This window comes from Macrotis lagotis, chromosome 1, assembly GCF_037893015.1.
Source record: "Macrotis lagotis isolate mMagLag1 chromosome 1, bilby.v1.9.chrom.fasta, whole genome shotgun sequence".
In the NCBI taxonomy this organism is placed as follows: domain Eukaryota; kingdom Metazoa; phylum Chordata; class Mammalia; order Peramelemorphia; family Peramelidae; genus Macrotis; species Macrotis lagotis.
The window spans coordinates 440,248,432-440,275,941 of NC_133658.1; the positions used below are offsets into that span (position 1 = coordinate 440,248,432).

General features: G+C 38.1%; 1 protein-coding gene across 4 annotated transcripts in view; it reads right to left on the minus strand.

The window, feature by feature from the left end:
• Positions 1-21,287: 21,287 nt before the first annotated feature.
• The window catches only part of TEDC1 (tubulin epsilon and delta complex 1), a 77,006-nt gene continuing 70,783 nt past the window's right edge, over positions 21,288-27,510 (minus strand). The window contains exon 7 of one of the 4 annotated variants that reach the window (XM_074213306.1): positions 21,288-27,265. In XM_074213306.1, the coding sequence (XP_074069407.1) occupies positions 26,927-27,265 (339 nt within the window). In that variant the 3' untranslated portion in view covers positions 21,288-26,926. The remainder of the gene's footprint in view (positions 27,266-27,510) is intronic. The other 3 variants (XM_074213307.1, XM_074213305.1, XM_074213304.1) reach the window with 3 other exon arrangements.

Genomic DNA, 27,510 nt, shown 5'->3' on the forward strand with positions numbered 1-27,510 from the left:
TGACTTTGTTAGAGTAAAGATCAAAATTAATGCAAAAATAAAAATATTCTTATTTTTACAACATTCAGTTAAAAACAATCCAATTTGGCATTTTAAAATGAATTACTGATTTTTTTAATGGGATATAAATAATGGAAACAACAGACAATACATACATAGTTGAAGAAGTTCAACCAATGCAAAGGAATTGGCCTAATGAAGAGATACAAAGAACTTTAAAAAAAGCATGTTTGTCAGTAAACATTTAGTCAAGTGTTTGTCATATGTGCTATATGACAGTTAAGAAAAACAAAAATAATATAAACTCCTTTGTAAAATTTAATACAAGAAGATAGTAGAAGATCGAAATCAGCATTTTCTCATAAAACTAGTTTTTTAAAAAAGCTTGGTAATGGGCAGCTGGGTGGCACAGTGGATAGAGTACCAGCCCTGGAGTCTCTAGGACCTGAGTTCAAATGTGAACTCAAACACTTAATAACTGCCTAGTTGTGTGACCTTGGGCAAATCATTTAACCCCATTGCCTGTCCAAAAAAAAATACTAATATATTTGGGAGCAGCTAGATGGCACAGTGGATAGAGTACAGGCCCTGGAGTCAGGAGGACTTGAGTTCAAATCCAGTATCAGACATTTAATAATTGTCTAGCTGTATGACCTTGGGCAAGTCACTCTTAACCCCATTGCCTTAAAAAAAATTTTTTTTAAAAGCCTGGCAATCTAAGTAATATAAACTAAGAAATCTAAAGAAAATTAAAACAGAATGGATGACAGACAAAAAATTGAAAATGATATAGAAAAAATTTATCATGAAAATAACTAGTATTTATAATGTACTGTTTTAAAAATATTAATTCATTTTATCCTCATAACAACCTTATGATATAGAGGCTATTATCCCCTTCTTACAAATGAGGAAACTGAGGCAGGTAGCAGTTAATATGAAGAGGGTCATATAGAATCATAATCAGTAAGTATCTGAAGCAGGATTTGACTCAGTTCTTCCTGTCTCTAGGTCTAGTACGGCCAATGGTAGCCAATGGCCACCTAGATGACAAATTTTTTTTCATCATTAAGTAAAGAGGAGCCATATTTTGATTCCAATATCAGTATGCCAGATATACCAGATAAGGTAGAAATGTCACTAAGAACAAAGCCAGAAAAATAAAGTAGATTAGACTTAGTGTACAAAAAGGAGATCTACACAAAAGGTTTTTTATTGTTATATAGTCATTTTTCAGTCACGTCCAACTCTTCGTGACCCCTTTGGGGGTTTTCTTTGTAAAAAATACTAGAGTGGTTTGCCATTGCCATTTTCTTTCTCAGTTCATTTTACAGATGAAGATACTGAGGCAAAGAGTGTTGTGTTACTTGCTCAGGATCACATAGCTAACGTCTGAAGTCACAATTGAACTCAAGGAACCCAGTACTCTATCTACTGCATTGCCTACCTGCCCCACACAAATTTGATGAAGAGAAGATGCCAAAAGCATGAGGGAAAATCCTCAGACCTTATCAATACTGGAAAGATGACTAACTTGTTTCTACTTTCCCATCTAAATAAAAATTTTATGAATAATAATAAATTATAAAATAAAATTATTTTCTATACACATATAACAAAGACATCCTTGATGTATTGATGTATTATAGAGAATAGGCAGATTTTTACAAGTCGTTACACAGTAGATCACATCTTTACTATGACACAGCTGTTTGAAAGATATATAGAATTTAAGATTTCACCATTCTTTTTGTTTGTTGACTATAAAAATAAGCTTTTGAATCAGTAGAAGAAAATTCTGCCTTGAAAGCTCTTCTTTTATAAGGTGTCTCCCATTATTAAATTTTTGTAATACTTCTTGAATGACATAACAGATAACTTTGATGCGTATCTGATCATTATTATCAGGCAAAATATAAAACAAGAAGATATTTTTGTTAAATGTGTTCATAACTGTGATAGAGAAGGCCCAGAACAGAACCCAAGTTGAAGAAAAATTCCCTATAAATGGTGAGGTCCTCCAGATGGTCCTGTTTCAAACAATACTGCAGAGCCTCCTGGAAGAAATCTATAACCACTCACACAGGACTGGATATTGATGGACAACCTATGGAATTGACCTATCAGGAAACAAAATTTGTACAGACACTGCAAAAGGATAATTGAGTTCAGAATTAAAGAAGAGGATTAAAGTAGACCAAAGTGACTATGAGCAATTGCAGAATTCCTTCAAGGATCTTCTAAAGCAGTGTTGTTGAAGGACTGTGAGTTCTGGAGCAGTCTAGTCTGTGAAGAATTAAAGTTATGTGTCACTCAGGATGCAATGCAGATTTACAAGATAGAAGGGTTTTCTTATCTTTATTGTATAACTTAGCACTCCATCAATTAGAAGTGATGATGATGATGGAACTCATTGCTTCACCCTTGATTTTATTGGAAAGAAATGTACTTCTTCTCTATTATATTTAATGTTGGCTCTTGGTTTTAGAAAATTATTATTTACCACACTAATGAAAAGTCTATTTGTTCCATCATTAATGTGTATTTTATTTTAAGAAAAGTTTTAATATAATCATAATTTCTTATATTCCTGTTATTAATGTGGTCAATTATAACTATAAACTATAAAGGTATATATAATCATGTTTATAAAATTATGTACCTAATAGCATTCCTGCTATTAAATCCAACCTAAAAATAAGATTTGTGATATATTGCCATAGTCTCTACTAATATTTTATTGAAAATTTTAGCATCAAAATTCATTAGGGATATTGGTCTCTAGTTTTCTTTCTCAGTTTTGATTCTTCCTGATTTAGAATTGAAGACCAAATTTGTATAATAGAAGGAATTTGTAAGAAATGAAGAAAGAGAGCTTCAGGTATTCAAATTATACATATCAGTATTGTAAAAATGACCAATTCTAAAAAACTTTGAACTTTTAATAATAAAATAAACAACAATGATTCCAGAGTACTGATGAAAAATAATACTGTACACACACACACACACACACACACACACACACACACACACACACATATATCACCTCAGAGAGATAACAGACTAATATGTGAAATAAGAAATGAATTTTTGGACATAGACAGCATGAGAAATTGTTTTAACTCTAATATAAAAATTTTGTTTTTCTTCCTTTCTTTATCTATTTATTCCCAGCGGATATGAGTAGTAATATGGATGTGGGTAGAGTAGATAAAAAAATCTTGAAAACTGAAAAAAAATTAAATTAATAAAATAAGGAACTATGAAGAAAAAAAAAACAGACCAAAGACTATTGTCAAAGTACATGACAAAAGTGAAGAATCATTGTTGAATAATTAAAGTCCTCCTGAAATCAAGAGAAAGTCAGGGAGGCCCCCAACATGTTGTATAGACCCTTGACAAAAACTTATGGGAGGGGTGGCTAGGTGGCATAGTGGATAAAGCACCGGCCCTGGAGTCAGGAGCACCTGGGTTCAAATCCGGTCTCAGACACTTAATAATTATCTAGCTGTGTGGCCTTGGGCAAGCCACTTAACCCCATTTGCCTTACAAAAAAAAAAAACTTATGGGAAGGCATAAGCAAGGGTTGAACGACATGGGTTGCAACCTACATGGTTGGAGACCCTCCTTGATTTATGAATGAATACCGAAGTTATATCATAGATGGAATTCATATGAAGAAATCAGAGTTGCTTAAATAATTGAGTATACAACTACTTCCACTCCAACAAGCATTTTTGGTACCTACTGTGGGAAAAGCACTGGGTTAAGGACAAGAATACAAAGACAAAATGAAATATAGTCCCTAACCTCAAAGAGTTTATATTCTACTGGAAGAATGTACATCTCGTTTCTTGAACATGGATCACTCTGTTTAAATAAGCATGTTTCTCATTCAGGAGGCTCTATAATGCCTCAGTTAGGCACCATATATAGAGCTTCTAAAGGACCTCACCATCCCTTGTCCATTTAGACTATGCCTCAATTGATGCTAATAATCAATAGTTCACTGAAAATAGTTATCTCTCTGGCTTATTCTTATATATCCTGTACTATACAAAATTTCTATCAATGACTTAGATCAAGGATAGAGAACATGCTGGTTGAATTTAGAGATTATACAAAAAAAATGGAAAAAATGGACTGGAGGATAGAAGTGGGATGCTAAAGAATCTCAAAAAGTAGGGATATGTCAAAACTAAGAAAAATAAATGTAAAAATCTTACATTTGCATTCAAAAAAAATCAAGTACTAGAGGGGTGAGACATGTTAAGACAACAGTTAATGTGAAAAAGACCTAGGAGTTTCGGTGGACTGCTAAATCCATTTGGTAACATAAAAGTCAAATGCGACATAGCAGTGAAAAGTCTAAAGATATCTTAACTTATATTAACAAAAATAAAATATCTAGAAAGAGGAAAACTGTAGTTCTACCATTACTGACCAGCGGGGCAGATCACAATGGAGTCCTGCATCCTATTTTTGGGTACCATAACTTGAAAAGGATACTGACATGCTTCAGTGCCACCAATCAATCAATCAGCAGTTATTTTTTAAGCAACTACTTTAAGCCAGGCTTATGGTTGGCACTGGGGATAGAGAGTCAAAAAAGAAACAGTTCCTTTATTCAAGGAGCTAATATTTCATCATGGGAGATATGAACACATATAAGTAAATACAAAATAAACAATAAAAATGAGACAATTGGGGCTGGGGAAAGTAAGACACTAGTAGTTTAAAAGAACAAAAAATGTCTTATGCAGAAAATGAAATGAGCTAAACTTTGAAGGAAAGGAGGAATTCTAATAGGGAGAGAAGAGAAGGAAAGGGATTTCAGGTGAAAGCCTGGAATAAGAAGATATGGCATTAGGAGATAGCGTGTTGTATGTAAGAAATGGGGAAAAGTTCAGTTTCATAAACTATGGAGTTCATGCAGAAGAATATATAATAAGGGTGGAAAAGGTAGACTTGGTCCAAAAGAGCTTTAAATGTTAACATTTGAATTTAACCCTAGATGTAATAAGGAACCATTAAAATTTATTGAGTAATAGAGCAACATTCAGATAGGTCATTAAAGAAAAGCCCTTTGATAGCTGTGTGATCAGAGGGAGGAGAGACTTGAGGAAAGGAAACCAATTAGTAACTGAGAATTATTCCAGAAGAGAGTGATGAGGACCTGAGCTACAAGAAGCCATATGATTTTTTTAAAAGGAAATAGAAATGAAAGACAATGTAGAGGTAGAAAAAGACAAGGATGGGAGTTAGGGGATGAGGATTACTCTTTGTGGTAGTATACACAACAGAAATAGAAAAATTCATGGAAGTATGTAGGGGAGATAGATGAATTTTATTATAGACATGTTGATTTTGAGAGGCCTTCAGTTTGAGGCCTTGAGTTTGAAATAAACCATTGATGATTAAGATCTGGAACTCAGAGATACTAGGTCTGAATATATAGATCTTAGAATCATCTGAATAGAGATAATATTTAGACTCAAAGATGATCATGAGGTGAACAAGAAAGAAAATATAGGATAGAGAGAGGGCCCTGGTCCTATGGGGGCGGGGCAGATCCAAGATGGTGACAGAAGAGTCTCTCTTAGGTGCTCTCTCTCAAAACTTATAAAATAAGGACTCTAAATTTTCAAGAGACAGAACCCACAGAGGAATCCAATGAGGCAATTCTTCAGCCCAAGGTAACCTGGAAAATAGCAGAAAGGCTCGGCTCCACAGGGTTAGAGGGGTGGCCAGAGTGAAAGAACTTCAGCCTCTCAGAGGCAGCCCCAGGACACTGGGAGCTGCGTCTTACAGTGGGGGGGGGGGGCAGTTTCCTGACCTACACTAAGGGAGTACAGGGCACAACCTGGAAGATCAGCATGGGGTCTCTGCCAGGAGAGCCCAAGAAGCCCAGTTCTCAGGACACTCAGCAAGCAGCATGACTGCAGCAGCCCAAATCCAGGAACTGAAAGCAGGTGGAGCTGGTAAGCAGGAGCCCCTAAGGCAACTCAGCCTTGAGTGCTCAGCCTAGGTAGGGGAGTAAAGAGAGACTTCCAAGGTCTGTCCTCTGGCCCCAGAACAGGATTCTGGGGCTCTGACCACACTCAGATCCTGATCACAGTCTAGGCTCCCCATAGAACAGCAGCCCCCCCTCCACCTCAGCTTAGGCCAAAAAGATAAAACGGTTTAAAAAATTATTGAGAAGAAGAATGCTTTAAAAAGCAGAATTGGCCAGATGAAAAAAGAGATAAGAAAGCTCTCTGAGGAAAACAAATCCTTCAGATCTAGAATGGAGCTGAAGGAAGCTGCTGACTTTACAAGAAGTGGGGACACAATATTTCAAAACCAAAAGAATGAAAAAACAACTGATCTGGAAAACAGATTCAGGAAAGATAATTTAAAAATTATTGGAATACCTGAAAGTCATGAACAGGAAAAGAGCCTTGACATCATTTTTAAAGAATTCCTACAGGAAAATTGCCCTGATCTCCTAGAAGCAGAGGGAAAAATAGAAAATGAGAGAATCCACCAATCTCCCCTGGAAAGAGATCCAAAAATACAACCCCCAGGAATATTATAGCCAAGTTCCAGAACTCCCAAGTCAAAGAGAAAATATTACAAGCAGCCAGGACACAATTCAAATATCATGGAACTGCAGTCAGGATCACACAGGACTTAGCAGCAACTACATTAAAGGCTCATAGGGCTTGGAATACAATATTCCATAAGACAAAAGAACTCAGAATACAACTGAGAATCAGCTACCCAGCAAAACTGAAAGTCCTCTTCCAGGGGAAAAGAAGGACTTTCAATTAGCCAGGGGAATTTCCAATGTTCCTGTTAGAATGGCCAGAGCTGAACAGAAAGTTTGATCTTCAGGTACAGGACTCAGGTGAAGCAGAGAGAGGAGGGGAAGGGTAAAATATGAGGGTCTTAATGATGATGAACTACATGTATTCCGGCATAGAAAAATGATACTGATAATACTCATAGGAAACTTTTCATTTAATAGAGCAGGTAGAAGGAACTTTTATGGATGAAGTACAGGAGAGAGCTGAGTTTGAAAATACAATATATTGTAAAAATGGAGTCAGTATCTAAAAGGGAAGTGCACTGGGAGTAAGAGAAAGGAGAGGTAGAATAGGCTAAGATATTTCAAGATTTTTTTTTATTACAATGAGCTATTTCCATGAAGGGGGGGGAGGCAAGGGGAATGAGAAAACCTTCACTTTCATCAGAGGTGGCTCAGAGAGCAAACAGCATATATACTCAATGGGGTATAGACATCTAGAATAAGAAGGAGAAAAGAGGGACAGGGGGATGGGGAGGGATATGAGTGATGGAGGAGAGGGTGAACTGTGGGGGGAGAGTGGTCAGATATAACACATTTTCGTTTTTACTTCTTGCAAAGGGCTGGGATTGGATGGCCTGTCCCAGACCACAGGCCTTAGGGGTGGTAGGTGGGGCTCGGGACCTCTTGGCCCCAGGGCCAGTGATTAGTCTGCTGTGCCACTCAGCAACCCTACAGCACATTTAAGAAGAGGGACAGAGTGAAAGAAGAGAGAAAATATAGTATATGCTAGTGAGGAAGCACAAATGGAGGGAGTTGTGATCAGCAATGGCAACTGTAGAAAATTATGGAAGTAGCTTTTGTGATGGACTTATCCTAAAGAATGTGATCCACCCATGACAGAGCAAGTAATGTTGGAACACAAACTGAAGCACATTTTTATTATTATTATTGTTGTTGTTGTTGTTGTTGTTGTTGTTATTGGGGGGGGCAGATGGGGTTCGGTGGCTTGCCCGGGGTCACACAGCTGGGTGATTGTTGGATATCTGAGACCAGATTTGGACCTGGGTGCTCCTGACTCCAGGGCCGGTACTCTGTCTACTTTACCACCTGGCCACCCCTACTACTACTATCATTATTATTATCATTATTATTATTATTATTATTATTTTATTTTATTTTATTTTATTTTATTTCTGGTTTTTTGTTTTTGTTTTTTCAGGGCAGTGGGGTTGGGGGTGCCTTGCCCAGGGTCGCACAGCTGGGTGATTGTTGGGTATCTGGGGCAGGATTTGGGCTCAGGTGCTCCTGACTCCAGGACTGGTGCTCCGTCCAATGTGCCACTTAGCTGCCCCTATTATTACTATTATTATCATTATCATTATTATTATTATTTATTTACTTACTTACTTACTTACTTATTTTTCCCTCTTTCTTTTATTGCTCTTGAGGGTCTATATTTTTGGGGGAGGGGCTATTATGTTTACTCTTTTATTTTGGGGGTGGGCTTTAGGTTTTTGCAAGGCAAATGGGGTTAAGTGGCTTGCCCAAGGCCACACAGCTAGGTAATTATTAAGTGTCTGAGACTGGATTTGAACCCAGGTACTCCTGACTCCAAGGCCAGTGCTTTATCCACTACACCACCTAGCCACCCTTATGTTTACTCTTAAACAAGAATATTTTAATAATGTGTAAAAAACATCATTTGTACAAAAATAAAATAAATATAAATTTAAAAATTAAAAAAAGAGAGGGCCCTGGGCATAGGGTTTCCCAGAATGATAACCAGATGGTAAAGGAACTGAAAACTGAAAATTGTGCTACATTAGGATCACTTGAACAAATATGGAATGATTAGCCTAGAGAAAAGAAGAGATGTTAAATAGAAGAATGATTAAACTTTTGCTTGATGGCAAAAATAATAAAAGTGATCAGTTTTGTTTCCATATAAGGAAAGATGTCCTAACAATTAGTTGTCCAAAAGTGTAATGGATTTCCTTCTTTAAGTTGTTTAGCACTAATTTGCAGGCATTATAGTATTCAAAAGGATAACTTATCTAAAATTCTGTAAATGGAATTTATGCTCAAAATTTAAATTAGATGACCCCTGAGTCCTCTTTCATTTCCAAGATTTTTGTGTTTCTATGATTCTATGACTTAAGGTGCAAGTAGAAAAGAGCCTGGCTCTCTATACTCTCCTTAACTATTACACTCTGTCATACATGCATTCTGCAACCATTTATTAAGCATCTAAAAGATCTAAAGCTCTATATACATCTCAAGTGTTTACATCTTTATACAAACTTGTCCCTTTCTCCCTCATCCAGGACTCAGTCTTCCATTGATAGGCCTGTTGAGACTGAGTCAGAGACAACTATTATACTTAATTTCATCCTCCCCTGTTCAGTTCTCTTTGACCTCAGACCTGCAGGAACTGCTATCCATAGTAAATATTTTCCTCACTTATAACTAAAACACTGCTCTAAGGTTGTTGTCATATCACCAAAATATTATCAGTTTCTGACTCATTAAAACATCACTCTCAAAAAGAGACTGGACTAAAAATTACCTAGCTGTGTGACCTTGGGCAAGTCACTCAACTCCATTGCCTTGCAAAAAGCAAGAGAGAGAGAGAGAGAGAGAGAGAGAGAGAGAGAGAGAGAGAGAGAGAGAAGAAAAGGCTAAGTATTATTCCAGAGCAGAAGGAAACATGTAAAACTATTTAATTCGTGTCTCCACCTTTATTTCCGGGAGCTAGAATCTTCTGTTGTTTTCTCTGCCTGCCTCTCTCAGTACCTTTTTTTTTTAAGGTTTTTGCAAGGCAATGGAGTTAAGTGGCTTGCCCAAGGCCACACAGCTAGATAATTATTAAGTGTTGGAGGTCAGAATTGAACTCAGGTACTCCTGACTCCAAGGCCAGTGCTTTATCCACTATGCCGCTTAGCCACCCCTCTCTCAGTACCTCTTTATGAATATGTACTACTATATGAATATGTACAAATTTCTTTGACTCTCATTCCCTTCCTCTGCCTCTTCCTCTCTAGTCCTTCTATTGTCTCTTTCTGACTGTTTTTTTATCTCTGTGTCCTTCCTTTCCATCTTTTCCCATCTGCCTCTATTCCTCCATTTCTGCCTTTCTTTTGTCCTTCCCAGGATTAGAAACTGGCTTCTCTATTTCACTTACTCTATTAAATTCATCATATTTTTATGTCTAACTAAATCATTGCTTCCGCCTTGATTTCAGAGGCCCTCTTTTCTTTTCCCCTTTTCTTCCTAGACCCAATTTTATGCTTTAAACTGGTTCTTATACTTTTCTTCATCCAAGGCTCCTAGTCTCCTCCTAATAGTCCTAGAACCAGGCCTCCCCCAAGGGAATTGGGAAGAGAAGGTATAGCAGTCTTGCCCTCTAAATCCTGGACAAAACTATTCAACCATTTTGTGTCACTATTTCCCAAATTCAGACTTTGTCACCCAGGCCCTTTCCCACACTCAAGCCATTCCCCAGGTACCTATACTCTGCTTCCCCATTATCTTGGGTCCTTACTCTCAAGACCCAGAGCCTGTGCTTGTCCCCTCCCTCACACATACTTCCTAGGCCACGTTTACATTTAATTTTCTAAGCATACTACTCTTACTACAATAGAATGTAAAATCCTTGAGGAGAAAGTCTCAGTTATATCTTCAAATAACCATCTTTCATCTAGCACCCAGTAGGTGTCTAATAAATGTTTGTTGAATGAATGAGCTTATGAATGCTCTTCAAAAACAACACTGGTGATGTATCCAATTTGACCCCATTATAATTCATGGATTATCTTCTTCACTCTACTCTAATCTTTCCCTCTTCCTCCTTAAGAGACTGTTGGCATCTTCAGACTCCAGTCCCATACAGACATTCCCAAAGAGAACTGCTTCCCTAAAGTCTAAAAAGGAAGAGAGGTCTGTCTGATTGACCCTAGCCCACCCCTCCCCCACGCTCCTACCCCATGATAGGTCGGTTTAAGGTTGTGTTTTAGCTCCAGTGCTAAATCACCCAAATACTGCTGGGGCAGACCTTATGTTCTGAGTCCCTCAACCCTGACCCAAAAGCATTTCTCAAAACTCAGGTACCTCCAGTTCTCTCAATCTTTAATCCCAATCACTTGGGGATTCCTGGTGCACCCTAGTATTTGATTCATTGCCTAATTCTTGGCCTAATTGCCCTCTCCCCTATTTACAAACCCCCACTAACTCCAGTTCTCCTATCTCTGCCCCGCAATTCCCTCCATCTCCATCATCTCTCTTCCTCCTATATCCACACCTCCCCCTCCAGAGAAAGGAGATGCGGGGCCTCTGGATGGAAGTGGGGGGAGGGGAGCGGCTAAGCCCTCCGGGGCAAGGAGAAGGGTCCTCTCATCCGCAGGCCCATTCCGTTCTGTGTCAGATGCTCAGTTCACTAGCCCCAGGGATGTCCCACGTCACCCCAAGCCCTTCCCGGATCCAGGCGCACTTCCCCCCAATCTCCTGGTCGGGCTGCGGCCCACCTCCCTACCAGGCACCACCACTGTCCAGGTGCTGAATCGTCTCTGCTTCCAAGGCTCCCGGGTCCTTGCAGGCGGCAATCAGAGCGCGGGGTGCGGGCCTGGGCGGCCGGCCCCGGCCCCGGGCCCCGGGCCCCAGTCTAGAGCAGGGCTTTGCAGCAGGCGGAGACTGTGACTGGATGGCGGGGGCGGCAGTGGTCCCAACCCTTGCTGGAGCTAGAAATGCGGCTCCTTCCTCCGCCCCTTTCCCCTCCCTTAGCACCTCCCCCCCTCTCCGTCCCCTCCAAGGTGGAGCCCCCTCCTCCTCCCACCCCCCCCAACCTCCAGCACACTGCGTTCTCTTCTGGGAAGATAGCCACGCCTAGTCTTAAGATTGGGGGTGGGAAGACCGGGATGGACAGAGAAACGGCCCCAGGGTCAGACGTGGGAGAAATCGCCCAAATCAATTGAGCCCTAAACCCAAGCAACCTGGTACCCCTCCCCCACACCTTCATCCAGTCCCGCCCCTCTGTCCGAGCTGGTTTCTAAGGCGACGCTGGCAGAGATGCTCCCGGGAACTATTTGGATGGGACTAAGGATTCTCTCACCATCTTCCATCCCAATAAGGCATCCCTCAGTGGTGCGGGGGCCCTCCAGCCTCAGGTCAGATCTTGGATGAGAATGCAGATTCATAGACTGAAACTTGGGGTTTCTTTGCCCACAAAACACAGGCAGACATACAGACATTTTCTTTCATAGACACAGAGGAAGAATTTGGAGTTTTATTTATCCATAAGCACAAATCAGATGAAGGAGAAATCATCTGAGGTTTCTAATTTCAGGGCCCCTTCCACTCCTGCTTCTAAGTCTTAAGGAGGCTCTCAGATTTACTTCTAAGTCTTTCTTCCATGAATCTGAAGGCTTTATCTCTAAGTACTCTCTTTACACATCAACATACAGCATTCTGCGTGTACAATATTTTATCCTTTACAAAAGTCTCAACCTCTTATGTCACTAAACTTTATCTGCAATCTGATCATCACACTTTTCATATGGATCACCATCCAGTTCCAGCATCTTCCAGTCACATCTCTAGAAAAAGAAGTTAGCCTGATGTGTCTTTAGGACATTGAGAAGTGGTTGGTGAAGAAGTAGTAGGAGATATAGCTAAAAAGTAGTTTGGAACCAGACTAGAAAGGACCAGAAATGTTGAACTATCTTTATGAGAGTCTATGCACATTATTAAGAGAATACTGGGGCAGAGTTAAGATAATAGAGAGAAAACAGGAAGTTTTCTGAGCTCTCCCAAAATCCCTCAAAAACAATAGTAAATAAAGCCCCTAAAAGGATTCTGGAGGGACAGAACCTACAGAAAGGTAAAGTGAAACGATTTTTCCCCACTCAAGATATCTTAGGACTTCAGAAAAGATCTGGCTCACTTGGGTAAATGAGGAGGACAGTCCAATGCAGACCAGATGCAGAAAAGTCAGCAGGAGGATCTTAGTCCCAGTACAGATCAGCAACTGAGGCTCCTAAGTCCTGGAAGTAGGCCATCTATGAAGCTTCCAACCCCAACACTGAAGGCATACTGTGAGCCCCAGAACCCCAGCACAACAGGTACAACTAGGCTACCTCTCCCCAGCTCAGCAAGCAAGCTCCATCACCTCAGGCCCTAGCTGAAAGGCCAGACCCCTGGCCTCCAGCACAAGAAGTCTAGGACAGTGCCCTCTGTATCCCAGGAAGAAAACTCAACTTCAAAAAATGAGCAATAAACCAAAAAGTCCCCTAAACATAGAAAGCTTCTATGGTAACAGGGAAGATCAAAACATGAACTAAGAAGAAAAATGGCAAAATACCTAGATGTGAAGCCTCAAAGGGGAATATGAATTGGTCTGAAGTCCAAAAAGTCCTCTTGGAAGAGCTCAAAAAGAATTTTAAAAATCAAGTAAGAGAGGTAGAAGAGAAACTGGGAAAAGAAGTAAGTGTAATACAGGAGAATTATGAAAAAAAAGAGTCAACAGCTTAGAAAAGGAAGTCCAAAAAAAAAAAAAGACTGAAGAAATGGTATAGTGGATCAAAGGATATACATAATTTTATTGACCTTTGGGCATAGTTCCAGATTGCTCTCCAGAACGGTTGGATCAGTTCACAATTCAACCAAAAGTACATCAGTGTCCTAATTTTCCCACATCTTTTCCAACATTGATCATTTTCCTTTATTGTCATCTTAGCCAATTTGATAGATGGGAAATGGTACCTCAGAGTTATTTTAATTTGCATTTCTCTAATCAATGATTTGGAGAATTTTTTCAAGACTATCAATAGCTTGAATTTCCTCATCTGAGGAAATTCCTTTTCCTTATCCTTTGACCATTTATCAGTTGGAGAAAGACTTGTAGTCCTATAAATTTGATTCAGTTCTCCATCTATTTAAGAAATGAGAGCTTTATCTGAAATGCTGGTGGTAAAAAACTTGTTTCTAGATTTCTGAGTTCCTTCTTTTTTTTAAGATTTTTTTTTTCTTTTTGCAAAGCAAATGGGGTCAAGTAGCTTGCCCAAGGCCATACAACTAGGTAACTATTAAGTGTCTGAGGCCGCATTTGAACTCAGGTTACTCCTGACTCCAGGGCCAGTGCTCTACCCACTGCACCACCTAGCCACCCCTCTGAGTTCCTTCTAATATTGGTTGTATTAGTCTTGGTTTATGCAAAACCTTTTTATCTTTACCAAAATTATTTGAAAGGTTAACTATTCCTTGCTCTCCTAATTGGCTTATAGTTTCTTCCTTTATGGCAAAAGTAACTTCCCAAATAATAAATGGTTAAAAGCAGTTTTCAGATGAAGAAAAAAAAGCTATCATGTCATACAAAAAATGCTCTAAATTACTATTAGAGAAATAAAAATTAAAGCATTTCTAAAGTATCACCTATCACATCAGCTAACATGACAGAAAAGGAAAGGATAAATGTTGAGAGGATATGAGAAAACTAGGACACTAATGCACTGATTGTGGAGTTGATTCAGCAAAACCTCTCTGAATCCCAAGAGATCATAAAAAAAAAGTAAAAGCAGCTGTTTTTGTTGTGACAAAGAATTGGAAATTGAGGGAATGCCCATCAATTGGAAAATGGCCAAACAAACTGTGGTTTAAGAATGTGATGTAATAATATTGTACTATAAGAAAGATTAAGCCAGCAGATTTCAGAAAAACTGATATGGAAAACAGATTTAGGAAAGATAATTTAAAAATTATTGGAATACCTGAAAGTCATGATCAGTAAAAGAGCCTTGACATCATTTTCAAAGAATTACTACAGGAAAATTGCCCTGATATCCTAGAAGCAGAGGGCAAAAATAGAAATGGAGAGAATCCACCAATCCTTCCTATTTGATTTGACCCAACATTTAACAAAAGCTGACACATATCAGGTATTTAACAAATGTATTGATTTACTCTTTGTATCTCACTATCCTTATCTAAAATGATGGTATATACCAGTTGACCTATAAGTTCCTTTCCAGATATAGTCTATGATCCTATGAATTTTCACTTTTAAGATTGCCTATCTGACCTAAGTAAGTTCAATAATCATGAGAAACATTGAAATGGCTCTCTCTTTACCATTATTTCCTCTTATTGGTTAGTTATTATTATCATTAGGTGATTTTCCATGATCTCTAAAAAGTGATACAAAACAAAAAGTGAAGGCGATTTCCAAGTTGGAGGGAAGAAGCTAGGAAACTATTACAGCTTTTCTCAAAAAAAAATTTAAATGAAACTCCTACACAGACCCTGAAGCTTCAGATCCCACAAAAAAAAAAGTGAAACAAGTTCTCAACTCAAGATATCTCAAGAGGAACCTCAGAAAAGCTCTGTCTCATCTGGGTAAAAAAGAAGGGGAAAGGGAGAAGAAAAGGGAAATGGGTCGATAGAAAGAAGGGTTGAACAAGAAACAACAAACAGAAGCAAAGCACTAGTGAGGAAGAATGAGGGGAAAGAAAAAGAAAAATATAAATAGGGTAAGAGAGCATAGAGGGAAATACAGAGTGAATAATTATAATTGTAAATGTAAATGGGATGAACTTTCCCATAAAATGGAAGCAGAGAGTAGAATAGATTAATCCAGAAGCCTACAATATGTTGTTTATAAGAAACACATTTGAAGCCTGGAACAAAATACATTATTCTTCAGTTGAAGTAGAAAAAGCAGGAGTAGCAATCCTGATATCACACAAAGCAAAGGCAAAAAACAGATCTCATCAAAAGGAGGCAATAAAGCAATATCAATATTAAACATGTATGTACCAGGTGGTATAGCAACCAAATTCTAAGAGAAAAAGCTAGATGAGTTAAAAGAAGACAAAGACAGGAAAACTATAATAGTGGGGAAGCTGGATAGAGACCAGTCCTGGAGTCAGGAGGAAATGAGTTCAAATCCAGCCTCAGACACTTAATACTTAGCTGTGTGACCTTGGGCAAGTCACTTAACCTCATTGCCAAGTAAAAATTAAAAAAAAATAGGAGAGCTCAACCTCCCTCTCTCAAAATTAGATAAATATAAACACAAAATAAACACAAGAAAAGAAGATGAATATAAATTTAGAAAACATAGATATGATAAACCTCTAGAGAAAATTGAATAGAGATAGGAAAAAATATATACCTTTTTATTTTTTTTTTGCAAGGCAAATGGGGTTAAGTGGCTTGCCCAAGGCCACACAGCTAGGTTATTATTAAGTGTCTGAGACCAGATTTGAACCCAGGTACTCTTGACTCCAGGGCCGGTGCTTTATCCACTACACCACCTAGCCGCCCCTTAAAATATACCTTTATCTCTGTAAAACATGGCACCCACACAAAAACTGACCATGTACTGGGGCATAAAAAAAACTAATAATCAAATTCAGAGAGGCAGAAATATTACATGCATCATTTTCTGATCATTATGCAATAAAAATTATATGTCATAAGGGGTCATGGAAAAATAGACTAAAAATTATTGGAAACTAAATAACCTAATTTTAAAGAATGAGTGGATCAAACAACCAATCACTGAAATAATCAACAATTTCATCCAAGGGAATTACAATGAGACATCTTACCAAAATGTGTGGGATGCAACCAAAACATTTATTAGGGGAAATTTATATCTCTAAATGCTTATATGACTAAAATAGAGAAAGAGGAGTTTGATTAAGTGGACATACAACTAGAACAAATTAAAGATCCCAATTAAATACCAAATTAGAAATTCTGAAAATCAAAGGAGAAATTAATAAAATTGAAAGTAAGAAAACTATTGATTAATAAATAAAACCAAGAACTGATTTTATGGAAAAAAAAACAAAGAAAATCAAATTACCCAGTATCAAAAATGAAAAGGGTGAACTCATCATCAATGAGGAGGAAATTAAAGTAATAATTTGGAGACATTTTGTCCAACTGTATGCCAATAAATCTGAACATAAATGAAATGGATGAATATTTACAAATATTTACAAAAATATAAGTTACCCAAATTAACAGATGAGGAAATGATCCCATTTCAGAAAAAAGAAATTTAAGAATATTTTAAAAATTTAAATCCCAAGGAAAAACCCCAGGGACAGATGGATTCACAGTGAATTCTACCAAATACTTAAGGAACAATTAATTCCAATTCTATACATAAACTATTTTTTAAAATAGGTAAAAAAGGAGTTCTGCCAAATTTCTTTTATGACAGCAATTTTGTACTTTAACCTAAATTAGGAAGAGTCAAATAGACAAAGAAAATTATAGACTAATGAATACTGATGCAAAAAATTTTAAATAAAAATTTTAGCAAAGAGATTTCAAATTTTTACAAGGATAATACACCATATCAGGTAGAATTTATTCCAAGTATACAGAGATATATCAATATTAGGAAACAAATCAATATAATTGACCATATCAATAACAAATTTAAGAGATATCATGATTATCTCAATAGATGCTGAAAAAGACTATTTCAGAATACATTTTTATTAAAAACATCATATAGGAATAAATGGAGTTTTCCTTAAAACTATCAATAAGAATTATCTGTAATGGAGATAGACTAGCAGCATTTCCAATAAGATCAAGGGTGAAACAAGGTTGCCCATTCACCATTACTATTCAATATAGTAATAGAAATGTTAGCTCTAGCAGTAAGAGAAGGAAAAAAACTGAAGGAATTAGAATAGGTAATGAGGAATCAAAACTCTCACTGTTTGCAGATGATATGATGGTATACTTTGAGAACCCTAGAAAATCAATTAACTTGAGAGGGGGCAACTGAGTGACACAGTGGATGGAGCACCGGCCCTGGAGTCAGGAGAACCTGAGTTCAAGTCTAATCACAGAGACTTAAAAATTGCCTAGCTGTGTGACCTTGGGCAAGTCACTCAAACCCCACTGCCTTAAATAAAAATAAAAATTAATTTAAAAAAAGGAAAAAAACTACTTGAAACAATTAACAACTTCAGCAAAAAAGCAGGATAAAAAAGAAATCTCAAATCATCAGTATTTCTACATATTACCAATAAAGTCCAAGACCAAGAGATAAAAAGAGAATTCCATTTAAAGTAATTATAAACAACATAAAATACTTGGAAATCTATCTCTCAAGACAAACCAGAAATTATATGAATACAATTATAAAATACTTTTCACAAAAATAAAGTCAAATCTAAATAATTGTACAAATGTCATTTGCTCACAGTTAGGTCAAACTAATATAATAAAAATGACAATTCTACACAAATTAAATTACTTATTCATCGCCATACCAATCAAATTATCAAATAACTATTTTACAGAGCTAGAAAAATAGTAACAATTACCTGGAGCAACAAAAGGTCAAACATATCAAGGGAATTAATGGAAAAAATGTAAAGGAAGGTGGCCTAGCTGTACTAGATCTAAAACTATATTATAAAATTGCAGTCATTAAACTGTCTGATACTGGGTTATGAAATAGAGAAGTGAGGGAAGCGAGATTATGTGAAAAATTGTAAAATTCAAAAATAAATAAATAAATAAATAATAAAAGGAGACAATTGGGGAAAAAAGAGAGAAGTGGATCAGTGGATTAGATTAGGTACAAAAGAAACAGTAATAAATGACAATAGCAATTTAATTCTTTGATAAACCCAAATTCACTAGCTTCTGGGTTAAGAACTCACTATGCAACAAAACTGCCAGGAAAACTGGAAAATAGTATGGCAAAAACTAATCTCAGTTCCACATCTCACACTCTGTACCAAAATAAGGTTGAAATAGGTACAGGATTTAGACATAAAAGGGTGATATCATAAACCAATGAAGAAAACAAGAAATATTCTTTTAGATTTATGAAGAGGGAAATTTATGATCAAAAAAGAGGTAAAGAACATTATAAATTGCAAAATGGATTTCAACTACATTAAATTAAAAGTTTTTCTACAAATAAAACCAATAGAGCCAAGAACTAGAAGGAATACAGAAAGCTTGGAAACAATTTTTACAGCTAGTAATAAAGGCTTCTGACAAAGGCTTCATTTCTCAAATATATATAGAGAACTGAATCAAATTTATTAGACATTTCTAAGTCATTCTCGAATTGATAAATGGTCAAAGAATATAAACAGGTAGTTTTCATTTGAAAAAATTAAACCTATTGATGGTCATATGAAAAACTGCTCCAAATCATTATTGATTAGAAAATGGAAATTAAAACAACTTTGAAGTACCATCTCACACCTATCAAATTTACTAAGATGACAAAAAAGGAAAATGATCAATGTTAGAAAGGATATGGGAAAATTTGGACACTAATACACACTTGGTTGAGTTGTGAATTGATCCAACCATTCTGAAGAACAATTTGGAACTACAGCCAAAATTTAATCAAACTATGCATACCCTTTGATCCAGAAATACACTTACTAGGTCTATATCCCTAAGAGATCATAAAAAATGGGAAAAGTTCCAAATGCACAAAAATTTTTATAGTAGCTCTTTTAGTAGTAGCAAAGAATTGAAAACTGGGGTGGGGGCGTGAATGGAGCCAAGATGGCAGCAGGAAAAGAGCCTCTCCTAGGTGCTCTCTCCAAAATATTTCAAAAATCTTAAAATTATGACTCTAAATTTTCAAGAGAAATAACCCACAGAAAGATCCAGTGAGGCAGTATTCTATCCCAAGGTAACCTGGAATATAGTGGAAAAAATCTGTTCCACAGGGTTAGAGGGGCAGCCCAGTCACAGTGAAGAAATTTCAGCCTCCTAACAGCAGCAGTTTTCTGACCTGCACCCCAGGGTGAACCAAGCACAACTTGGAAGATCAGCAGGGAAACCTCTGCCAGAACAAGTGCAAAGCCCAAGCCCTGAGTGCAGGCATGATACTTAGAACAGCCGGCAGCCCAGATCCAGGAAATGGAAGCAGGCAAGCAGGAGCCTCTAGGCAGCTGCACCCTAAGTGCTCTGCCCACCAAAGGTAAGGGAGAGGAGGATGGAGAGGAGGAAGACTTTTGAAGTCTGTCCTTTGTCCCTGAAATATGACTCTGGGGCTCTGACCACATTCAGATCTTGATCACAGTCTAGGCGCCCCCAATAGAACAGGAACCTCCCCCACTCAGCCCCATGGCAGAGAGGTGCACTTGTAGTCATTCACAGACCAGGAGAGCAGTCAGAGCCTCACATACTGAGGTCCTTGTGGGGATGTCTCAATAAAAACTCAAAAGCTCAGGAAGCACCCCAAAACCAGCCACAGGCTAGTGAAATGAGTAAGCAGAAAAAAAAGAACCTAACCATTGACAAACACTTTGTCTGTGATTCCAAGGAGGATCAAAATACTCAATCTGAATATGAGGAAGTACAAGCTTCTGCATCTAAAGACTCCAAGAAAAATAGAAGTTGGGCTCAGGCTGACAGAGCTCAAAAAAAATTTTGAAAATCAAGTAATGGGAAAAAGAAATGAGAGATGAAGGAAAAACATGAAAACAAAGTCAGCAGCTTAGTCAAGGAGATACAAAAAGAAAATACTGAAGAAAATAACATGTTAAAAATCAGCTTAGGTCAAATGGATAAAACAGATCAAAAAAATTATTGATGAGAAGAATGAAAAGAATGCTTTAAAAAGCAGAATTGGCCAGATGGAAATAGAGATAAGAAAGCTCTCTGAGGAAAACAAATCCTTCAGATGTAGAATGGAGCTAAAGAAAACTGATGGCTTTGCAAGAAATATTTCAATACCAGAAGAATGAAAAATTAGAAGAAAATGTGAAACATCTCATTGAAAAAACAACTGATCTGGAAAACAGAATCAGGAAAGATAATTTAAAAACTATTGGAATACCTGAAAGTCATGATCAGGAAAAGAGCCTTGACCTCATTTTTAGAGAACTCCTACAGGAAAATTGCCCTGATCTCCTAGAAGCAGAGGGCAAAATAGAAAATGAAGAGAATCCACTGATCTCTCCTCAGAATGAGATCCAAAAAAAACAACCCCCAAAAATATTATAGCCAAGTTCCAGAACTCCCAAGTCAAAGAGGAAATATTACAAGCAGCCAGAAGGACACAATTCAAGTATTGTGGAACTGCAGTCAGGATCACACAGGACTTAGCAGCAACTACATTAAAGGCTCATAGGGCTTAGGCAAAAGAGCTCAGAATGCAACCAAGAATCAACTACCCAGCAAAACTGAACATCCTCTTCCAGGGAAAAAGATGGACTTTCAATGAACCAGGGGAATTTCAAATGTTCCTTTTGGAATGGCCAGAGCTAAATAGAAGGTTTGATCTTCAGATACAGGACTCAGGTGAAGCATGGAGATTGGAGGAGAGGGGGGGAAATATGAGGGGCTTAATGAGGATGAACTGCATGTATTCCTGCATAGAAAAATGACACTGATAATACTCATATGAACCTTCCCAGTTAATAGAGCAGGTAGAGGGAGCTTTTATAGTTGAAGCAAAGGAGAAAGCTGAATTCGAAGATAAAATATGGTGTAAAAATGGAGTCAATAGAAAAAAAGGGAAATGGAATGGGAGAAAGAGAAAGGAGAGGGGGAATAGTCCAAGATATTTCACATAATAAGATTTTTTTTTATTACAATGAGCTATTGCAATGATATGGAAGGGGGGAGGCAAGGGGGAATGAGGGAACCTTTGCTCTCATCAGAGGTGGTTAGGAGAGGAAACAGCAAATATACTCAATGGGGTATAGACATCTAGAATAAGAAGGAGGGGAGAGCAGGGGGAAGGGGTGGGGATGTGCATAAAGGAGGAGAGGATGGACCATGGGGGGAGAGTGGTCAGATATGACACATTTTCTTTTTTACTTCTTGCAAGGGGCTGGTATTGGAAGGCCTGCTCAGGACCATAGGGCCAGGTGGATTCTGGGCCTAAGGGGTGGTATGGGGGCTCAGGGCTTCTTGGCCCCAGGACCAGGGATCTGTCTGCTGCGCCACTCAGCGACCCTACAGCAGAGTCAGAGTGAAAGGAGCGAGAAAATATAGTTTATGGTAGTGGAGAAATAAGAAAGGAGGGAGTTGCGATCAGCAATGGCAACGTTGGAAAAATATGGAAGTGACTTTTGTAATGGACTTATCATAAAGAATGTGATCCACCTGTGACAGAGTTGTTGGTGTTGGAACAAAGACTGAAGCACATTTTTTTGTTATTATTAGTTGGGGGAGGGTGCGGGGCAAGTGGGGCTCGGTGGCTTGCCTGGGGCCACATAGCAGGGTGATCTTTGGGTGTCTGGGGCCGGATTTGGACCCAGGTGCTCCTGGCTCAAGGGCCAATGCTCTGTCTGCCACCCAGCCACCCCTACTATTACTGTTTTATTTTATTTGGGGTCTTTTTTTTTCTTTTTGGTTTTTTGCAGGGCAGTGGGGATCTGGTGGCTTGCATGTCACACGGCTGGGTGATTGTTGGGTTTACAAGGTTGGATATGGTCTCGGGTGTTCCTGGCTCCAGGGCTGGTGCTTCGTCCATTGCGCCACCTGGCCATACCTACAATTTATTACTATTATTTTTTTTTATTTTAATTTTCTCTCCCCTTTACTTTTTTCACCCAAGCAAGTCTATCTATATTCATGGGGGGAGGGGTATTTTGTTTACTTGTAAACAAGAATATTTTATTAATGTAAAAAAAATTTGTACAAAATGAGAATAAAAAAATAAATTAAAAAAAGACTCACATGAAGCATAGAGAGTGGAGAAGGATAAATTATGAAGAACTTAATGATGAACTGCATGTATTTCTGCATAGAAAAAATGATACTGATAATACTCTTATGAACGTTCTCATTTAACAGAGCAGGTAGAAGCTTTTATAGATGAAGCACAGGAGAGAGCTGAATTTGAAGATAAAATATATTGTAAAAATGGAGTCAATGGCTAAAAGGGAAATGTCCTGAGAGTAAGAGAGAGGAGAGGTAGAATAGGCTAACATATTTCATATAAAATTTTTTTTTGCAATGATATGGAAGGGTGGAAGGGGAAGGGGAACAAGGGAACCTTCACTCTCATCAGAAATGGCTCAGAGACTAAACAGCATGCACACTCAATAGGGTATAGACATCTAGAGTAAAAAGGAGAGAAGGGGAACAGGGAGTGGGGATGTGGGTGATAGAGAAGAGGATAGATCATAGGAGAGAATAGTCAGATATAATGCATTTTCTTTCTTACTTTTTTGCAAGGTGCTGGGATTGGGTGGCCTATCCAGGACCACAGGGCTGGGTGGTGCTATGTGGGCTTGGGGCCTCTTGGCCCCAGGGCCAGTGCTCTGTCTGCTGAACCACTTAGCTACTCTACAGCACATTTTAGAAGAGGGACAGAGTGAAAGAAGAGAAAATATAATATATGGTAATGGGGAGGAATGGATGGAGGGAATTACAATCAGCAACAGCAAGTGTGGACAAATATGGAAGTAACTTCTATGATGGACTTATGATAAAGAATGTGATCCACCTGAGACAGAGCTGATGTTATCAGAACACAGACCAAAACACATTTTTTTCTCTTTCTTTTACTTTATTTCTCAAGAGGTCCTATATTTTTTTGTGGGGGAGGGGGTATTATGTTTACTCTTAAACAAGAATATTTTAGTAATGTACAAATAAAGTCATATTAACCCCCCAAAAAAAGAAAGAAACTAGGAGGAATGGGAATTCAGGGAAGCATGGAAGTATTTGCATGAACTGATGCTGAGCAAGATAAGCAGAACCAAAAAACATTGTACACCCTAACAGCAACAGGGGGGTAATCATCATGCTTGATGGACTTGCTCATTCCAATCAGTGCAACAACCAGGGACAATTTTGGGCTGTCTGCGATGGGGAATACCATCTATATCCAGAGAAAGAATTGTGGAATTTGAACAAAGACCAAAGAAAGACCTGTAATCTAAAAAAACAAAAACAACACATTATCTTATTATACAATTTTGCTATCTCTTATACTTTATTTTTCTTCCTTAAGGATATGATTTCTCTCTCATCACATTCAACTTAGATCAATGCATACCATGGAAATAATGTAAAGACTAACAGACTGTCTTCTTTGGGGGGTTGGGGGAAGGAAGCAAGAATGGGGTAAATTTGTAAAACTCAAAATAAATTAAATCATTTTTTGAAAACTGAGGGAAGGCCTATCAATTGGGGAATACCTAAACAAGTTATGGAATATGTTATATAAATTGTTCTATAAGAAATCATGATGTGTGGCCTTGGGCAGGTTTGTATGGCCTTGAGAAAGCCACTTAACCCCATTTGCCTTGCAAAAAGAAAGAAAGAAATCATGAACAGTCAGACTTTAGAGAAGCATGGAAGGACTTGCATGAACTGGTGTTAAGTGAAGTGAGCAGAACAAAGAGAGCATTGTACACATTAAAACAATATGAAATGGGGGCAGCTAAGTGGTGCAGTGGATAAAGCACCAGCCCTGAAGTCAGGAGGACCTGAGTTCAAATCCAGCCTTAGACACTTAATAATTACCTAGCTGTGAGACTTTGGGCAAGTCACTTAACCCCATTGCCTTGCAAAAAGAAAAAAAAAAGCACTATGAAATGATCAACTATGATGGATGCAGCTCTTCTTAGCAATTCAGTGATCAAGGACAATCCTGAGAGGCCTGATGAGGAAAATGTCATCCACATCCAGAGGAAAATTATGAATTCTGAATGCAGAGTATACTATATTCACTTTTTAAAACTTCTTTTATGGTTTTCTTTCTTTCTCATGGTTTTTTTCCCCCTTAGTTCTAATTCCTCTTTCACAACATGACTTATATGGAAATATGTTAAACACAATTGTATATGTTTTGCCAGATTGTTCACCTCCATGGGGAAGGGGGACGGATGGGAGCATGGTAGAAAAATGTGGAACTCAAATTTGCAAATGGATGAATGCTGAACATTACCTTTGCACGTAATTGGAAAAATAAAATTTAAAAAAAAGAAAGAAAACAAAAGGTCCTGAAGAATGAGACATGTACAAAGTTCTTTTGTTCAGAGAAAAAGGAATTTAATTTTTCAAACTATCAATGAACTTAAGTTTGGTTCTTTATAAAGTAGTAGAATTAGCTATAAAGGAGTTCAGTTGAATTAGCACTAAGCCTGAAATGAGAATCTAAGTTCTAAAACCTTCTAGTTACAGCTATATGACCAGGAGAGAGTAATTTAGCCTCTCTGAAGCTTTGATTATAAAAGTCTTAAGAATCACTACAAATCATGAGTTTATCAAAAAAAATTATGCCAATATTTCATTTCCTTGAGAAAAATTATAGATGAATGAATGAAACAGACATGTTATATTAAGGTTATAGCAACACAACTGACAATCTCTCATGCAAGCACCCAAGATCAGTGAATGACAAGAATTTATTGTCTACTATTTGCCAGGTACTGATAGATAATGAAGTTCAGGCACATAACTACATAAGCAATACTGTCTGGCTGAAAGATAGTTACTGACATTTCATTCTGCTAGTGTATGGTGTTTTCCTGACCATGTTCCAAGTAACCTTGACCTAGCTTTCTGTTTACCCACTTGGATTCAATTTGAACCATACCTTTCCCATACCTTTTTGGTGAAATTAGCTAAAGTTAACTACTGGCACTCAGTAGACCCCTTCCTGGTTATGTTCTAATCTTTCCCAACAGCATAGTTAAGAGTGGCTTAGGAACTGGTTGAATTACCAAATGGCAATTAATATCGAAAGATAAGTTAGGTTACAATTTCCCAGGCACCTGTACTTTATCCTATTCTATTTAGTAGGTCTACCAATTATGGAAGTAAAATCAATTCAATTCAACAAACATCTATTAAGAACCTAAAACACCCAAGTAATTGAGAATGCAAATCTAAAAAATGACAATCTGTGCTCTCAAGGAACTTACAGTCTATAGGAGGATGGGGAAAAAGATAAAAGATACAAAGTAGAAAATGATGGGAACACAAAGGAGATTCATACAGCACCCTATGAATGATGTTTGACCTTTATTCTCGAAGAAGACCACAACATCAGAGAAATGATGCCATGACCTACACATGAATTGGATCTGAGTGAGAGGATGCTATGCTAAGTCATCAGTCTTATTTTCTCTTCCAGAGTCACCTGGGTCCAGTAGTCAGAGAACAGGACAAGTGGCGATGGCCCTGGATGTAAGGTAATCAGGGTAAAGTGACTAGCCCAGGGTCACACAGCTAGTAAGGATCAAGTGTCTGAGGGCTGATTTGAACTCAGATAATCCTGACTCCAAGGGCTGGTACTCTATCCACTGCACCAACTAACTGCTGAGGGTTACATGTAGGAGCTGAGTCTTGAAAGATGATCAGTGTGCAAAAAGATGAAGATGAGGAAGTAGAGCATTCCAGGGATGAAGGAACAGCTAATGGAAATATATAAAATGGAGTTGGAGAAGAAAAATGAAACTTTGAGCATGGGAACAACTTCTGGCTAGAGCATAAACTACATTAAAGGGAGTTTAAGGCTAGAAAGGTAGTTTAGAATCATATTGTAGAGGGCCTTAAATGCCAGATGTAATACAAGGCAAGGACATAGTCCTGGTCTGCCCAGGTCAAACCCACATCTGAAGTATTCTGATACTACATTTTAAGAAGGTATAGACAAAAATTACACAAGTCCAGATTGTGACAGGGATGTGGAAGCAACTAAATTCTTGGAAACCATATAGAAGGATAAACTGAAGGAATTAGGTATGCTTATCCAGAGAAGCCATGGAGTAGACATGATCACGTCTACATATACCTAAAAGACCCTCATAGGGAAGAAATGTTAGTACTATTTGTTTGGCCCCAAAGGTGAGAGCTAGAACTAATGGGTTAAAGCTATGAGCAGGCAGAACTCCTAGAACTGGAGATCCTCCAGTGGAGAGTGATCACTATGCTTGGAAAGTTGTAAACAAAAAGGTAGCCTAGGGAGAGAAGCACAAAGAGACAGAGATAACTACAAAAGAAGCGATTAGTGGCTGGCAAAAGATAGCTCTAGTCTCCTCTGAGTTCTAGCTCAGATTCTTGGTTTAATTCTTCCCTCCACAATCATGATCATGAACTGGCACAACATCTGAAAGAGGGCAAAATTTCAAAACTGAGACCAGACCAAGAAGGCAGAGATTTCGCCTTTCACTGCCTAGGATATGGTGGTGGGATCCAGATGACTCCATCCACTTCATGTGCCAGAATGGCCAGTTCTTCTTGACATTCCTTCTGTAACCTTCTGAGTGTTTTCTCCAGGCTAGTTTCTTCCTTCTTTAGTACCTGGATTATTTTGGTCATTTGGTAGGTCCCATTATTCCCAGGCTCTTCAGCCTTTCTAAATACGAGTCTCTGCAGCCTGTGGGACCAGGTCTTGAAATAGTCCTGCTCCAGAGCTACCAGCTCACACTCCACAGCCTCCTGGATTTCCTTCTTCCTAGCAGTACTTAGCTCTGGCAGCCTTGGGAGACTCTTACACTTCCTGACCTGAAAAAACAAAGAAGCCATAAACAGTAAGGTCCATTAACATCATACATCATTAGGCTACTTCCAAAACCATCTCAACTAGCAGGGGAATCTTACATTAGAAATGGATACAGAAAGTCAGCTGGGGCCTCTTGGTTATAATTGAGCTCTAAAATCACCAAAATTTCACTAGTGTCTTTCCTTCAGGTTAAGGCAGTGAAAGTCTAGTTTATCAAGGCATTTTACCCATGGCAGGGGAGAGGGAG